The following is a 17953-nucleotide window of genomic DNA, read 5'->3' as shown; positions in this document are numbered from 1 at the left end:
ACGCCATACTGGGTTTATAGAGTCCTCTTGTGGAGACTCTGAGCATTACACATCATCTGCAGCATCCAATTGTGCAGGAGGTATGAAGGTGTCTGGAGACTAAGTCATTATTTTTATTTTAACAAAGAACCTTTTCTTTTTCACTAAGCAGAACAATTCAAATGTCAAATATGTCTATTGGAAGATGTAGAGGGCTGTCTTTTGGAGGCTCGACACTGAAAGCAATTTCCACTCTGTGAGAGTTAGTGGAGATTTTCCGACTTGCCTTGACAGGTCAGTGAAGGTGACAAAATGCCTAGAGGCTTGTACAATATACAGCTGTCATCCCGTCACCTGCAGAATTGAGCTGGTGTCATTGGTATGCAGCGGAGTTTTTTAGAAATTCTCCAAGTCCTTTTTCAAACAGACCTTTGCAAACATCCAAACCACGTTGGTGGAGGAGATATTTAATCAAATAAGACAACTAGAAAGAAAAGTATTGCTTTTAAAGTTTTTTCAAATAGGCTTTGTGCGTTTGCTTTCCTCGGGGCATTAATCATGTTAAAGCCAGCCTTGCACCCTCAGACATCACTGTTTTGACATCACTTTGAGCATAAATTTCCAGGCACACATTAGTCATCCAGTCTCCGTCCAATCACAGGCCAGGACAAGATTCAAAGAAGCTCGGCTTGTGAATTTTTTTTTAAGTTGCTTGTTGAGTTTGGCTGATATTTTTTGTTATTGTCTGATTGTCTGATGCGCTCTTACAACATCATACAACTGTAGAGTGACTGTCAGCAAGATTCAAATTCTTTGTCCTCAAGAATGAAACAAACAAGTCTTATAAATATTAATGTTACGCCAAATTAAATGGAAAGGAACACATGGGGATAGAGTGCAAATATTTCCTCAGAAGATTAGTGATCAGTTTGGCTGCTTTCCCGAGCCAGGTGGGATGACATTTGGGTGAAGCGATTGCCAGGTTACTACAGAGAAGGCAGCTGAGCGACCTGTAGTGAGTGCTGCGTAAGTCTAGACTGAGGACGCTGTGTGTTTGGCATTGGTCTGTGTTGTCACCAGGATTTTGAAACACTTCAAGCAGAGTGTGGAGTGAATGTATGGGGTCAGTGGGAACATTTAAGACCAAGGTTGACAGCAGCATTCTGGATGAGTTAGAGCGACAGGGGAGACTATTTAGGAACCCAGACGGAAGGAGAGTTGCAGCATGTCAAGTGTGAAAGCGTGCGATTCGCTAGCGCTGTGGACTATAAATCTGATGTTTTCAGAGGTGGCTGTGGGGCTGTCCTTGCATCTTGTCCAACATCAGACCACAAGTGATAGTTGTCAGTTGGGAAATAACGATTACAGATGTACATTTTTGCCAAAGAAGGAGAGGTCAGCCAAAATACTTTGCATAAAAGATAAAGGGGTCAAAAACCTGCAAGCCTACAGCCAAAAGTGTGAAAAGTAGTAGTCGTAGTAGTAGAAGTGATCTCTCCATGATGAGACACAGAAGCTCAGGCTTGAGCTGCTTGGACTTTGGAAAGATAGTTAAGAATTAAAAGCAGTTTTCACCATTAAGTGCAAAAACATGTTTGTGGTCTGATAAAGGTTAGGAACAATGCTATCGAGCTCTATCACCAGACCAGATTAGTGAAACAAACTAAAGGATATATAAGTAATTGCATTGATGCAATGAGAGGAGGCTGATTTGTGGGACAATAGAATGCATTTTCGTAAAAGATGTGAAAGTAAGAACTAGACTCATCCGGAGAATGGCTAAACCTGTGCAGTATGTAGCAAAAGGGAGCAGCAGGCGCTGTATATGTGTGCTGAGCCCGATGAAATGCAGAGACTGGAGGTAATCACACGGTAAGATTGCCAACTGACAGTACCACATCCCTCCTTCAAGAGCAGTCTGAATGCAGGCAGACCTTTGGGAGGAGATAAGGTGAAATACAGTGCAATGATAAGGTGGATAGCCTTGTTGACATGAGCAGCAAGTGGAGGATAGAGCCTGAATAGAAGTGAAGTGTGAGATGTTGGAGATAGAAAAAGATGCAAACACCGCTGGCTGTTGTGTTCCTCTGTGGACTTCCCTGACGGACACCCTCCTTTTGTTGTGACAACAACTGTGACACCACTATACCGACTGTCAATACAAATCCCCATTCTGTCATCCAGTGCAGTCTCTAAGTGTGTGCAAGGTGCTGATTATCCATGGAGTAAATAAGATGTTGCAAAAATATATATAAACAAAGAATGCAGGAGCCTATAATATGTTGATTTCCATCCTTTCCTTTAAGAGGCACCATTTTCATATATGCATCAAGTGTCCTCTTGGCCGTTTGGAAATGGAAACTGGCATCGTCATTCCTGTCACTCCCATCCACAGCTGCTGATTGTTAGAGAACATGGAGGTGTAAATTGTCCCTGTAGCTGCCCAGCTAACCAGAGGGAGTACCTCTCCACTCGGCACCTCATTTCACTCCCATTCATGCGGCTGGCATCTATTATGTGTGCCCATCAGTGGAAGCTGGAATTTAGTTTTTGCCCAAATTTCAGCACCAGCACATTGCACAAGCAGACTGCAGAATCTGTTGTCATTCTGGTCGTGTTTGTGTCTTAAAAATTGTGCCTTCAGGGACTTGATAGCCTCAACTAGTGGTCCATGAATATACACCTTGTGGGTTTAATTGTATAAATTATTGGTTAATCCTGACAGCCAACTCAAATAGGCAGGATTTGTTCCTAGCCTAGATGAATAAAGCTTTCGCTGATTTTAGCTGCAGCATGTTTCTACTCAGAGGTGATGTGGAAATTCTGTGGGGGAGGTTGTGAATAAGAGATTGAGGAGAGGTAAACAGACTCGAGTCATTTGCTTCCTTCTATCATCATAAAACTCTGTGTCAATCACGGATGAAGCTCGCCTCGATCGCAACTCTAATGCGAGTTTTTCGCCTCGGAGTCAATTTTTCAGCATGCTGCCCTCTTGAAGCAAATAGAGACGTGGCCTTCTCAGTTATATGCACCATGTGTCAGACAGGTGATTCAAATCAGTGAGCTCACAATGCAATCACCGTGAACGTAGAACCGGAGCTCCTAGAGAGGTCGATCATTAGGCAAGAAAGCCCACCAACATCCATGTGCCCTTATTTTAAGAACAGATAAACACGGAATGGAAAAATCAGTACAAATGTGGAGGAGGTAGAATTTGATGATAAAGTTTTCTCTTTGTGTGATGCAATTTGAGGATGTCCTATAGATGTTTGACAGCTTTTTTGATGTAGTGTGACCTCTCTATCAGGTCTATTTCTATAATCCATGTGACCTCACTTATTTGAATCACCTGTTTATATATGTCTCTCAGGTGCTGCTTGAGTTTAATTCCCAAACCAGGGAACGTGTGCTTAGATTTTGATTCGCCTAACTGAAATCCCAAAGATTGCATCAGCTTTTTGAGTGTGCAGCTCTCTCAGCCTTACCTGCAACCTTGCCGGCAGTGCATCTCCAGACAATTCTTTAATCTGAGAACAGATACACGACGTCTCAGAGCCCACATTGAATAAGTTTGACCTACAGTGAACTAATCACGCAGCTATCTGCAAGTATGTGCAAACATTAGTCTTAAAAAGGATCACAGCTCCTGGATGACATGACAGCAGAGATATTTTTACAGAGTCGAAGTAAATCCATGACAAAGAGGGATAAGCACAGGGGAAAAGACAATGACAGATGATTTGAGAACAAGGTGTGATCACAACCGCAGCTGGGAGAGGAGCCGGAAATCTGATTGTCAGACGCTGCAACTTGCAATTTGCATTATTGCAAATTGTGCAGAGGAGTCGAGAAAACCCTGGAGCTTTATTATCTGATTCCATTTTGGGAAAACACTGGTTTCCTGAAAATAGGTGGTGCACTTGATTGATTGCTTGGCCATGCACAGCAAATGGTGGCGGAGAGCTTATGCAGGGGACAGGTGATTCATGGGTATAAAGGCCCTGCTCCTACGCAGGGCGTGCATGAAGAATGGCATTGCACTATTATTGCTGTTGAGATCTGTTCAGCAGAGCTTGCGAATGTTGGCGCAATACAGTCATACAGCCAATTTGCACTGCTATTTTGACACCCTGTGCTTAAGGCACATAAAAGGCAACTAGTTTTGCTTATTATATCAGCAGGGAACTACAACTTGTGTGGCTCATCGCTTTTTTTTAGCACCATTCTCCATCCCCAGTGTGTGAATAAATGTCAAGCTTTACTGATGCTCTGTAAAGGGAGCAAGGACATATGAATCTCCAGATGTAAAAGGTTAATGTATTCTTAAGTTAATCAAGGACAGCAGAGATTCTGTCAAACAGTGTCTCGGTACCTCATATTCAATTTTATACAAGCATTACAAGGTACTGGGCAGCATTTAGATGTTTGAATTATTTATTGGATATTCGTCTACTTAAGTGCCTATAGTCCTAATTATTTTTCTGTAATCCTGGTTGCCATGTATTGCAGCTTTTTTGTATAGGTGCTGTGACATAAAGGATAACATTATATTATGCACACAAATGTGCAAATCTACACTTCAGTACATATTCATTAGGGCGATGTCGGGGGGAGGGAGAGGCCTACATCATGAATTATTTAGTGTTTACTTCACATCAGATCCATCCAATATAAACAGAATTAATATTTCCCAAGTAGTGCTGACATCGCCCTATGTGATGAGCGTTTGCTTTCATCAGCCCAGGAAGATACCAGTCGCTTGACAGAGCAAAACACACAAACAAACATGTCACATAACTGCGGACATGGCACGTTCTGTATAGCTGTACTCTATGTGAAAGACTTCATGCGTGCCATCAGGAAGAAATGTAACCACTTTTTTAATTTTGTGTTCCAGTCTCCATGTTGGCAAGAATGACTTGCTGACCTTCTATGACGGTGATGACCTGACAGCGAACATCCTGGGCCAGTACAGCGGCACACGGCCGCACTTCAAGCTCTACACCTCCATGGCTGATGTCACTATTCAGTTTCAGTCCGATCCTGCCACCAACATCTATGGCTACAACAATGGCTTCGTGGTCCACTTCTTTGGTAAGCCTGTGTTTTTCTTTTCTTTTTTTTTTTCCTTTTGGTTACCTATGGTTAAATTGGGATTTGCTTTCCATAACTTTCAGTGTAAAACTCCCATTGCAAGACAGCCAAGAAAGCAAAGAATGGTAACAAGCGTGGAACATAAAATGTTGCTCTTACCTAAAACCCAGCAGGTTACCAATTAGAAAAAAAAAATGTCTATTTACTCGCCTCTCTGTTTGCCTCTTTCTCTTCTCATTCCTCTGTCTGTCCTCTGGCTTATCCCAGGTGCACAACATTTGATAACAACGCATACAGAAACACAATAACAGGGTGCACTTAAACGTCAGCTGGTTCTGCCCGATGCTTTGTGTTCTTGGCCATGCATGCTGCAGTTGGGGAGGCACAGATTGACTGGTGCCAAACCACATGCTGTGTTTCTCCTTCCAGCAAACATCACAAGCCTCTATTTACATTCTCCTCCAAAACTGCTGCCGTTTAGTGCACACGGAGCGCACAGTTTCGCCGCTGTATTCATTCCCCGCAGAGGAGGTTGTCACAGTCGTGATCCCATATAAAGAATGAAAATTGAATGTTCATTAGTTAAGAAAATGTAGCACTATTAAAGTGTTTCTGTATTCCCAGCTCAATTGTCTTTCCTCATTGTGTCAGCATGAATAGGTGATTCTTAATTGTCAATTTCCCATTCTGCCTCTCCTCCCTCCCACCAACGCAACGCAACCCCAACTGCTCCAACGCCAACAGAGGTGCCAAGGAACGACACCTGCTCTGAGCTGCCCGAGATCACCAACGGCTGGAAGAGCACGTCCCACCCCGACCTCATCCACGGCACCGTCATCACCTACCAGTGCTACCCTGGATACGAGCTGGTTGGCTCCGAGATCCTCATGTGCCAGTGGGATCTCACCTGGAGCGGTGACGTGCCGAGATGTGAGGAAGGTGAGAGGAGGTCCACGAAGCCTAGTATATTTTTCCATTTGTTCAGCAGACAGGATTATGTAATAAGACTGTCATTCGGCACAGTCTGCATATGATATACAATTTTCTGCACTCTAGAGTTTGCAGAACCGCTAATTAGCCATTTTAGTCATCATCATCACAACACTCACTCAGCGCATGCATCAGTTGAGTTTAGGCAACATCATCACGCAGAAGGTAAACTTGTGAGAAGACAAGCCCACAGTCACAGTTATTTTTAATTGATTAGATGGTGGAATGGGCCTAAATGACAAATGATAACAAGACTGGTATTTACCAAGAGGAAATCAGTTACTAAAGAAAGCAAGCTGTACAAACATTAAGACATCAAATATATTAGCATATTCTAATCAATTGGCATTGGATTGAGATTTATTATACAGGGGATAAAAAATATTTTAAAGCAGCTGATTTGCAATAGCAAACACTGATACTGATACAAAAGTGGGTCATATTTTAATTGGATACCAATAAGCAGCCATTTTCAAGCCCCACGAAACTGTCCATTAAATTTTTTTTTTACTGTCATTTTAGCCGTCTGATGCTAACTGGCAGTTTGCCTTTGACCCTCCATAGCAACAGCGGTCGCAACTGTGATTTGTGAACTTAAATACACAATTTGTAACATTTCCGAATCAAACCCAGAGAAATCCTTAACTTTATCGAAGGAAACAGGATGTTTTATTTGGTGGCCTGTCAATGGCAAAACACCACACGGCACTTTAGCAAGTGAGGAAGGAGGTCAGTGAATAAAACTTTAACACATTAACAGGTAGATTCTCATCAGCAATGGTGGTTGTTTAACAGTAAAGACAAAAACTCCCATGATCCCACACCACATCAGAACATCATCAAAATACCTCCTTTGTTGTCTTGTCTTGGTTGAGAGCGGCAGTATTTAAGTACCACGTGTTTAAAGGGGAACTCCACTGATTTTAGGGTACAGATCAAAGTGTGTTTACAGGTCTTGAGGAGTGATATTACAGTGAAAAGCTGTGCAAAGCATTTTGTGGTTACAGAGGTAGCTGCACGAAATCTGATAATTTGTGAAGTGATGTCACTCGGGTCAGCAGACTCTGTAGATGAATTTGGCAAAAAAAAGAAAAAAAAAAGTGTGCGTGTGAAGCTCTGTAGCCTGCCAGAGGCTACAGTAGCCGATACTAGCATAACACACCTAAATCTCTGACTGAACTGTGGATGGTCACTTTGCATTGTGGGTAATGTAGGCACCAGGTTTTTACAAGGAAGAAGAATGTGTAGAAAATAAGCTACTAATTAATCAATTAAACTTAATCATTTTTTGCATCATTCAAACAGATCGTTGAAGTATCAGGAATTTATCTGTGCATCATCTGTCTTTTATCCTAGAAAAGTAATGCTCTGTCAGTAATGTAAATAAGTACTTTCCTTTGTTTAAAATGCATTTCTTTTTTTATCACTCTACTACCACTACCACCACTAATGGCATGATAAATAATCATCATCATCACTTGTTTTTTGTGATGCACCAGTCATGATATGTCCGGACCCTGGAAACGTGGAGCACAGTCATAAAGTGCTCACAGGCAGCCGCTTCATCGTTGGCTCGACGGTGCAGTTCATCTGCAATAAAGGCTACGTCCTGTCCGGCAACAGCCTCCTCACCTGCTACAACCGAGACTCAGCCACACCCAAGTGGAGCGAGAGGCTGCCCAAGTGTGTCCGTAAGTCAGAAACAACATATCATGGACACAAATATGCTGTTGTGTTATTTTTCAAGGTGTCTGTTGTCATTTTGGTTGATTTTTGCAACATCATGCGTCAGTAGTTTCAGCATGTAAACCTGAAGTTCTGCATGTTCATGTGTCAGTGTTACTGCTGTCGAAAAAGATGCATAACAATATTTGAAGATACGGTGTTGTCCTGCTTCTCAGCTGAAAAGTACGAGCCGTGCAGGAACCCTGGCGCTGCCTCCACCAGCGTGCAGAGCTCTGAAAAGGCCTTTTACCAAGCCGGAGAGATGCTGACCTTCTCCTGCCACTCGGGCTACGAGCTGCACGGCGAGGCCACCATCTACTGTATCCCTGGACACCCATCACAGTGGAACAGCACTCCCCCCGCCTGCAGAGGTGAACCATGCCGACACACTGAATTCTCACAACATTTGGAAATACAATGCGAGCTGAGCCGTATATATATATATATGCTATTGATTTTGTTGCCGGTTGTGAATGCGAGGACTTTGTGCTTATTATGCACCTAAGTGCTGTGCACTGATATGCACTGTGCTTTGTGTCACACAAGTCTGCTGCAAATATTGACTAAACTGCAACTGTGTCTTTATAGCATCCTCAGCCCAATATGTGAACGAACGCAGGCTCGATGGTGAGTCATGTTTTGAAACATTGCAGTGTCAATATATTGATGTTTCTCTTTTGTGCATATTTCAAAGAAAAGATATACCTTTGCTTTCTGTGTTTTTTTTCCTTGCAGTTGTTAATATGGATTATGGAATGGAGGGCACCAATATTGCCCTTGCAGTTTTAATTCCGACTGCAATCATCTTGGTGGTTGTCCTCGGGATTTATGTCTACTTTGCAAAGTAAGTAATAACTTAAAACTTCATTTATTTCATTTGGAGTCAAATGAGCCTTTGCACGATGTTCCCCGTTTCTCCACTCTTTACTCAGACTCCAAGGGAAGTCTATCAGAATGCCAACATCCTCGCCACCGTATGACAACATGACAGAAGAGTCGGCTTTCGACAACCCCGTGTATGAGAGCGGAGTAAGTACAGATGTCATGAGCATGCAAGACGTGGATTCACAGAACACCAGTGTGCTGTCCTGATCCTCTCCCATCTGGCCGTCATCCTGCCGTCATCTCATTGTCTCACCAGCAGAGGGCACCCTCCACCTCATCCGTCATCATCAGTGAGACCTAGTGGTCTAGCTAATGATGTTGCTCATCAGAACATCAAGAAGGGACACCTCTCCTCACCCCACTGTGTGCTCATACATCATTTTCTCATTATCCACCTGGAAGAGTGACAGTGGCATGTTAGGCTTGCAGTGCATCATTCACATTGTGGTACGTCATCTCTTATCCATGTAATATGACAGTATTGTGCATGCTGCAATCACACCAGGTGTGTAAATACACATTAGCTGGTCTAAATTGATCTGGTCTGTTTTAAAAAATACAGTATTATTAATTCATAGATGTTTATCATTTGCTGTGGAAAATGAAAAGTCATGTCTTGTTCGTGGTTATTTTCAAACACTGGTCTCTTTTCACCCCGCTCCTTCAGCACTGGCAGTCTCACTCTAGATACTAAACCGTGTCAGTCTGTCCAGCTTGGCTGTACTGCTGCAGAACTAAGAGGTGAGATCTACATCTGATGCTGAGGCCACATCTCACTCACTGGCACCTGACCCTACCGCCACAAAGTTTTGACTACCTCTCCCAGCATGCCGCACATTCTGAAGTGGTTTCACCGCAGAGCTTCAATCGGTGCTCTGTGGACACAGTTTTCTACAGATGACCCAATCATTCTGCCCTCTCATCTAATTACACATGATGTGGAAAACCACATTTCTGTATTTACAGACCACGCTAAGTACAGTATACAGAACCGCTGGCTGTTGAGGATTTGAAACACACTTCTTTTGCAGTCATGACACGTTTGGCCTCTTGTGAGATATAAATCATATTCGGTTACAAAATTAATGGATAAAAGATTTGAAAGATTTCAAGAATACTTACCTGAATGAAAACTCTTGACCTCACCAAGTATCTGACTTTTTTCACTTAAAGACACCCCTCTGCCCCGTTGCATCTCTGTTATTGTGATATTTCAGTAAAGTTCATAATATTGTGATGTCATGGTACAATAACAACTGTAATCCAATACTGTATCAGTAATTGTAACATCTATATTACATGCTTATTATCATATTCTGTTATTAGTGTTTTTAAAGTACATAGTAGCAGCACTTTACTTTAAGTCATTATTCTGTCACAACCTCTATTCCAAAAAAGTTGTGACTCTGTGTCAAACTGAAAACAGCACAAAGACAACATATTTATTGTTTGACCTCATCAGCTACATTGATTTTTGTAAATATCTGCTTATTCTGAATTTGATGCAGCAACATGTTTTAAACAAGTTAGGACAGGAGGAACAAAAGACTGGGAAAGTTGTGGGATGCTCCAAAAACACCTGTTTGGATCATTCCACAGGTAAACAGGTTGACTGGTAACAGGTGATAGTATCATGATTGGGTATGAAAGGAGCATCCTGGAAAGGCTCAGTCACTCACAGGTGAGGATGGAGTGAGGTTCACCACTTTGTGAACACATGACTGTATAAATGTTACTACATGAACTCAGGAACACTTTGTAAAACTGTTAAACACAGTTAATTTGCAAAGGATTGCTTTCTGTTTTTATGTTTTACACAGTGTCGCAACTTTTTGTAAATCTGGGCTGTATTTTCTTATTTGCTTGTTTCTTGAGAAAAGATTAAAGAAACAACTGAAGTTGCCAACAGACAAACAAATGTAGGAAAGACGAGGAATAACGAGGGAAAGAGAAATCAGATAAACCCTGATCTACAAGGTACCTTTTTCAAAACACTGAAAAAACTGGAGTTTTGTACAGCAGCAGTCGTTTGTGCACGCGGCGTTCATCAAATGTGAAGTTTTTAGAGATGCCGCTTTTGATAATAAACTGTAACAGCAATTAATAGTTGTTTACCATATTGTAAAATATCCAACAATATCTCTTCTCATGATGTAATTATTTCTGTTTTCATCATGCACCAAATTGTTGGTATTACAATCTGTTTCCTCATTTCATTTTATTAAAATGTCCAAGACAGTACTGATCATATTGCTCTTATAACACATCATCATTAAGCCAGCACTGTAGAGTAGATACAGTTTCCATCTGAACACACACAGGTCACTCTTGCAAAGTAAAACAGTAAAAAAATATATTTGTTTTAACATTTCAAAGTTAATTTTACTGTGTTTCCCTTTGTGCATCACAATGTTTGCTGTCTACCGTCATGATCCCTTTTTAACTGATATGTTTGTCTGGTCTTTACAGGACAAATGAAAAAGATTAAGAGGTGTCCATTTAGAGACCTTAAAGCAAGAATTGCTCAAGCTTTGCCTTTCGGGACCCTCTCTGCACTGCTCAACTTCTCTTCCAACCTTTTTGTTCCCAAGCGATTTCTTTCCGTCCCCCCTCTGCGTGGATTGCTGTAAATATGTCTTTCTCTCCACGGTCAAATCCGTGAATCTGTGGATCACCATGGTGATATTTTTATAAAGTAAATTGCTGATGACCGTTGGTGATTGTATGTTTTTGAGTACTTTTTAATGCCCCAAGCCAGTAGCAAATGAGAGCGATTGAGCGAAATTGTGCTTTGATTGTTGAGATCTGTTACAAGTCCCCCATCACCCAACGCTCTTTGTAAATTTGCCATCATTACTTCCTTTTCTTTGTGTGTATGGGTCGCTATTTGTAAATAAACTGCCTGTCTAATATGAGTGCCTCACGACTGACTATAACCTGAGAAATCACGTCTGAAAATGTTAGAAAAACTGAACCTCCTCACGCAACTATAATTTTGTATTTATGGCCTGACTCTTAGCACTCCGCACTGTGTTCAGTCTTTTCAATCACACAGTTTCTCCCCGAGACACAAAAGCAAATGATGCCGGATATTTTCCTACTTGCAGAGGTGCGGCTCCAACTGCGTATCAGAGGATTTCTCAGATGCTGTACGTGTTTTCATGTGGGACTCAGCAGCTATGGGTAACTCTAATGTCACACTGTAAAGTCTGCCTCAAAGGTTAAGTAGCAATTTGTTCATTTGTGTATGTTCCAAAATGTGGTTGCACCTCAGCACACCCTCAGATAAAACCCAGTGATAACATGCAGCAACCACGTGGTTCGGCAACTAAAAGTGTGCTGCCTGCAAAACAGATCCGGGTTTTCACTTCGGGGTCACTTTGTTGTGGTGCATCTGCTTGTAGATAGACCTCATACCCTTTGTGCATATCCTTTTTACTTTTAACAAATCTTTCTTTCAGCTTCACAGCTGGTGAAACCGCACCCAGGAAACCAAATCACCTTCGAATATCTATAATCCTCTGGTTAATAATAAAATAAATTGTTGTTTAAAGTATTGTCACCGACTCATTAATGAGTGTTGAGTGTTGCTCGTGGTTAAACACACACAAGAAACACATTAAAACAACCCTTACACCAGAAAATAAGGTACACTTACATGTTAATAGTAGCTCGTATTGTATGAACTACCTTTAAAGGTAAAGTGTTTGACTACTAATCAGCCTAATGTTTACATGCTGTTAGGATGCAGTGGGTTTGAGATGATTTAAATAGACATTTTTACACATCACAGTATGAAAATGATGATGAATTGCATTTAGCTGCTTTGGTTCCTGGGTCCTGTTGTGCATGCTGGACAAAACGTAGTGGGACACCTGAACTGAACAGACCCAGTGATAATGTTAGAAGGGACACCTGAGCTTTTCCTGCCATGACATCTGCTCTGAAAAAGGCGAAGTGGAAATCCAGTGTTATCGAACAGTGTTGATTTCTATCACAGGTGCAGCAGGGTGATTGGATAGATTTTAAATCCTTAACATAAACCTGTTTGATTTGGTTAAACTCTAGAAGCAACAGAATACGCACCAATTTCCACCACAATTATATGTAAGTAACAGAAGCAAAATGTTTAAGAGAACACACATAATGAAGAGTGTATCAGCAGTATGAGATGGGGTGCTGACTTTGATTTGTAGTACATTTCCTTACCTCTAGATGGCAGCATGATAACAAGTAGGACATGAGGCGTCTACTTGAGCTAAAGATCATGTTCTCAAGCCTTAGTTGTGCTCATGCTGTAGTTCTCATTCAGCTTATATTTCTGCTTTGTGTCACACTGTGTGTCCAAGTCATCTTCGTCCATTTTTGTTTAAAAGCTGACAACAATTCTCAATCTTTCAAAAACAAAGAATAAAACAGTGAAGTTAAATGTCACGTGGAGAGGGGAGGAAGGCTGGAAATGGCTGATATGGCGGGACTAGACTCAGCCTGCACTGAAGGATCTTAACCCCAGCAAACGAACGTCAGCCTCATTTTCTCTTCAATATGAGTGAAAAAACTGAATTTTTAGAATTTGAGTAGGTTTATTGGATGTTAAGTACACCAAGCTGTCAGAGCTAATGATTTACTTAGATCCACATTAGCAGGCCCAAAGAACCTAAAATGTTTTGATATCATAATCAAACAACTTAACAAATTCTCTGGTTTAATTTGTATCATGGTAAATATTTAGAAAATGACTGATTAGAAGTGATTTTATGATCATGCCAAGGTTTCTGGTTTGTCTCAGTGGGTTGTTTGCAGGAAGTCACCTGAGGTTTCAACAGAGCTTTCACTCTGATGGGGGTTTGGGGGGGTGCGGAGCGGTTTGAGCCATTAAAATGCAAATGTCGCGTGCAGTCAGTGCGGGCTGACAAAACGGACCGCAGCTGAGGATTATGTATCAGGCCGTCGTGTCTTTGCTCACATGTTAATCGCTGGCAGACTGACTCTGTGTCTGCTGTCACAGACATGAAGAAAGCCCCTGAGAGGTAGTAAGAATATAGAATAAAACACAAATAGAACATTTCCTTTGAAATTCAGGAAGTGATCAAATTATAAAACCTCATTAATGAACTGAAGGGCTGCTTGTTTCACATGAAGTAAAAACAGTTTGAGCTTTTTACATTAAATGCATACAACAGTCAATCAAAGCACAGAGATCAACATGACCAGCTGATAACTATTTAAATCATCTGATACCATGAATACTAAGAGGGACTGGATAGTTTCAAGGTTTTTGGATCATCAAAGGACTTGTTGAATTCCGGATAGGTGAACATACTGTATGCAAATTAATTTCAAATCTGTTTATCAATCACCAGAATGACTGTTATGATAGAGGGGCTGGTTTTATCATGGTGCCAGCAGGTGGCAGTCTGCTACCAACTCAGGTGTCTAAGGGGGGTCAGCTGCCTCAAGACGCATCAGGCCATCCCCAACGCTGAGTACTCCCACCATGCACCAGTGGCGGCCTGCTCGGTGTGGGGGTTTACAGGACAGGATGGTTCACAATTAAAATAAAGCGCCCTACTCACAATCCAATGGAGACCAGGACATGGCAATTAACCCACTAATACAGCAGACCATTAGACCTCCCTCTCTGTGTCAGCAGCCCGAGGGCATACAGCAGGCTCGCCGTGGGCCTGGGGGCTACACATTATGAGACATAGTTTAATGTAATGACCCATTCAAAGGCTTCTCGTGTACTGTATGCACTTAGCTGGAGAAGTTGGGAAAATTCTGCGGCATCGAATGCCCAGCAAAACAAGCGGGTGAACATGAACAACATAAGACTCAAATGAGTCAGTCTCAACATCAAATCAATGGTACGAGTTAGAGCATTTTACTAGCCCTGTGAGGACATTTTGCAGGACGGACTGAGGCAGCTATTGTTTAAGATGAAAGTGTTTGATTTACAAGCTACTCTGTTCCACCAGGCTCACCATAGAAGAGATTAATCAAAGTGACTTTCTTTATCCCTTTTAGTTATGGAAAGGAAATGTAAATAAGTCCTTTCTGTCTGTTCCTGTCTTATATTTGAAGTTTAATCAGATTTATCAGGACTTTGATGGTTCACCCTGAGGCTTGTTTTCTTTTTTTTTTTCTTTTTTTTTACCTCTGTGTTTTTAGCCAAGCTTGACAGACAGCTCTCCCTCCCTTAAGCATGAATCCATTAATCTGATTAATATGCCTTTAAGACAGTGGAGCAGGAGAAATGTCTGCTCATCAGTGGGACCCGGACTGGTTGAAGCTGCTTCTTGTTTAAGGTGGCACCAGGTGCAGGGGAAATGAAGGTTAGCGCCCGGGTTGGTCGCTCCACTGAGGTTGTGACCCTCTCGAGCCTGACCTTTGTTCACATAGACCCTCAGTGCTGTACGTGGGCCACCACACGCCTTTTTTATAGGAGGCTTGTCTGTGCACCATAACCACTGGAAGAAATAAATACTTGTTCCTTATATGTTACACTGCTATTGTCTTGTTTTTACACCAACTCCCAAAATGACATGTCTGACCGTTCATTGAGTGTCATTTTCCAGGTATTAGTCAGCAAATACAGCTACTATATTTATTAATAATTATAATATAAAAAAGATGGATTTAGGAATCACAAACATCTGCAATTTCAGTTAAGAGACATATAATCAATGTCACCAATGTCTTATTAAAGCTGAACATTACTGAGGACTAACATAACATATCCTGAGTGATTTGAATTTAGCAAGAGTTTCCTCAGTTTGCTGCAACTTTTACTTTTCGACACTGAAATTAAGAGACTGAAAATGATTTTCTCTTCAGTCTTTCAACATGAAATAATGTATTTCTTCCTCTTTATCCCTTCATTGCTAACGTTCGTGGAAGGAAATTCTCCAGTTCGCTACTGTACTGCATTTGTTACAGTCCCTGAGGAGCAGCGGCTGATGAGCCAGGCAGCCATGTCATATCGCGCAGACAGGGCTCACTGTCTTTGTTATTACAAAGTGCAGCCTCAGGAAGCCATTTTGCACAAAACAAAGGGTAAACCCTCCGCACGCCTCTCGTGTTGCTTGATGTGGCACGATGCCAAATCTCCAGCATATGCAGGGGGTCAGGGCTTCCTTAATGCCCTCAGATCACTGAGACTCATGTAAACAAAGAAGTGCTTGAATGAGCCTCCGTCTCCAACCTCGAGACCCCCACTGGCACAGTTGATCTCAGGCAGAGTGAGAAATACGTTTTCATGTCTTGCACTCATTTGAATGGCACATCAAATTACATTTTCTCTTGTGCAGAAATACCACCAAAACCCACTAGACACTAGGCAGCTTCAGACGATATCTTTATTCAAATGACTTATTCAGAAAGAGTGAAATTGTGCAATGTATTCTATGTTTCTTACCATAATTCCAGAAGATTATTACTGCCTTTAACAACCTCCATATTCATGTTGTGCATGCTTTGAGAGATTTCCAGCCTGTCTTACAAAATGCCATTCATCATGGGGAAAAGATGTTGAAGCTCGCGCTCTGAGGCTTTGTACACAGGTTATTGAGCATGTGAAACATTTACACACAGGTCTTCCAATGTCAGAGTAGATTATCGTGGTTCATCTTTACCTCCTCCTGCACAACACGTCCAATCAGACGCAGCCAGAGGTGTTTTGACCAGCGGGATGCACCAAACCACATCTTGCACTTTTACATGTGAAGTGGAGGAGGTTTGTTTGCTGGCAAAGACAAATGCCACTTGATGATTAAAGGTTAAATGACGTAAAGGCAGCATTTAGGTGTTCAGGATGAATGGATGCAGAGGGAGAATAAATGACTGTGGGGATGAATAAAGCGGGAAGTTGTTGGACAGGGCTGGCCATGTGGAAAGAAAATGACTCAATGTTGGGAATCCGTCTCTCAGGCGTCAACCTTTTCGTAGCTCCAGATGGTGTATCTGAAGCACGGAGGAGAGATGGGGGAGGTATGCGCAACACCGAGGGAAGGAGGGGATGAGAGGATGAATACAAGGATGAATGGATGCGTAGAAGGCTGGGTTAAAGGATGAATGATGATGATGGAGGTGGGTTGAGAAGCTGCGGCAAACAACGCAGCGTAGGTTAGCCAGGTTAAATCGGGCCTGACAGGGGCAGCTGCGGCTCAGGGAGCAGCGCAGGTTGCCCTCTAAGTGCAGGTGGTTCGATCCCTGGATCCTCCTGTTCACATCTCAAAGTGCTCTTGGGCAAGACGCTGAGCTGTCACCTGCATGCCAGTTTGCTGCCACTGATGTGTGTGAGTGTTCTTGTGGAGGGATGAATGAGAGGCAAAGCCCTTTGGATAAAGGCTCCACGTGAATGCAGCCCATGTGACATGTGTTTACTGGTGTCGCTGCATATAACACATGCTCCTGAACCAGTATTAACTGTATATATTAATGCAGAACCTGGTGAAAGTCCAACAAAATCAGAGTGAATAAAGAGTGACTAAAGTGACTATGCTTAGCAACCTTCAAATGTTACACATGCTTCATATCAAAAAATAAATAAACCAAACTCCCGGTTGTTAGGAAGATAATAATTGGTGGGTTAAATAATGCAGAGATGGGGGAGGCACCTTTCACACGTAGCCCTTGTTACTTAAATGCTGGTCTGCTTGAATTATGGTTGGACATGTAGCTTCTCAAGCAATTGTGTTTTTGTGTGAAAATAGTCTAAACGTGTGTCCTCTATTCGCTATATATGCAGTATGTGTGCACCTGCAAGTTTCTCTATGTGTGTGTGTGTAAGCCAGGGAGATCACACTGGTGCATTATCTGAGCGAGAGCAAGATAGGAGATGTTTTCCTTCCAGGATGCTGGGCAGGTTTGAGATTGAAGGGTCTGAACAGAGAAGGGACAAAAGCGAGCGAGCCAGAGGGCGGAGGGGAGTGGATGAGCTGGTAAGATGATAATGCAGCATGACACCTCTGAAATGAATCCCTGGTTACCATGGCGAAGAAGCGGGATGGGACAGTCTCTCAGGAGCCTCAAATAAAGCCAGCTGTAAATGATGTTTGATTAGTATTTAGATCATGCTCCTGCTCGGCAGAGACATCTTGTCAGCTATTTGTGCACCAGTACCTCTGCCATTGTTCAGTTTACACCAGCGTGCATGAAACTAACAACTCTAATCTTTACAGTGCATTAACTCTAATTGCTACCTGTAATCTAAAAAGATGAATTGTTTAGCTTTATCCAAAAATTGCTGCTAGGTATATTAAGCCTTCATCACTAATAC

The 17953-nt window shown here is 42.1% G+C and overlaps 1 protein-coding gene across 1 annotated transcript in view; it reads left to right on the top strand.

Annotated features, from left to right (window-relative positions):
• The window catches only part of sez6a (seizure related 6 homolog a), an 82005-nt gene extending 72037 nt beyond the window's left edge, over nt 1–9968 (top strand). The window contains exons 10-16 of the mRNA XM_041952724.1: nt 4877–5073; nt 5818–6012; nt 7563–7754; nt 7965–8159; nt 8377–8415; nt 8524–8632; nt 8721–9968. Of these exons, the coding sequence (XP_041808658.1) occupies nt 4877–5073; nt 5818–6012; nt 7563–7754; nt 7965–8159; nt 8377–8415; nt 8524–8632; nt 8721–8880 (1087 nt within the window). The 3' untranslated portion in view covers nt 8881–9968. The remainder of the gene's footprint in view (nt 1–4876; nt 5074–5817; nt 6013–7562; nt 7755–7964; nt 8160–8376; nt 8416–8523; nt 8633–8720) is intronic.
• The last annotated feature ends 7985 nt before the right edge of the window (nt 9969–17953 follow it).

The sequence above is a fragment of the Chelmon rostratus genome, chromosome 14, assembly GCF_017976325.1.
Source record: "Chelmon rostratus isolate fCheRos1 chromosome 14, fCheRos1.pri, whole genome shotgun sequence".
In the NCBI taxonomy this organism is placed as follows: domain Eukaryota; kingdom Metazoa; phylum Chordata; class Actinopteri; order Chaetodontiformes; family Chaetodontidae; genus Chelmon; species Chelmon rostratus.
The sequence above is the reverse complement of the archived record's forward strand: the minus strand, read 5'-3'. Positions and strand labels throughout refer to the sequence as shown.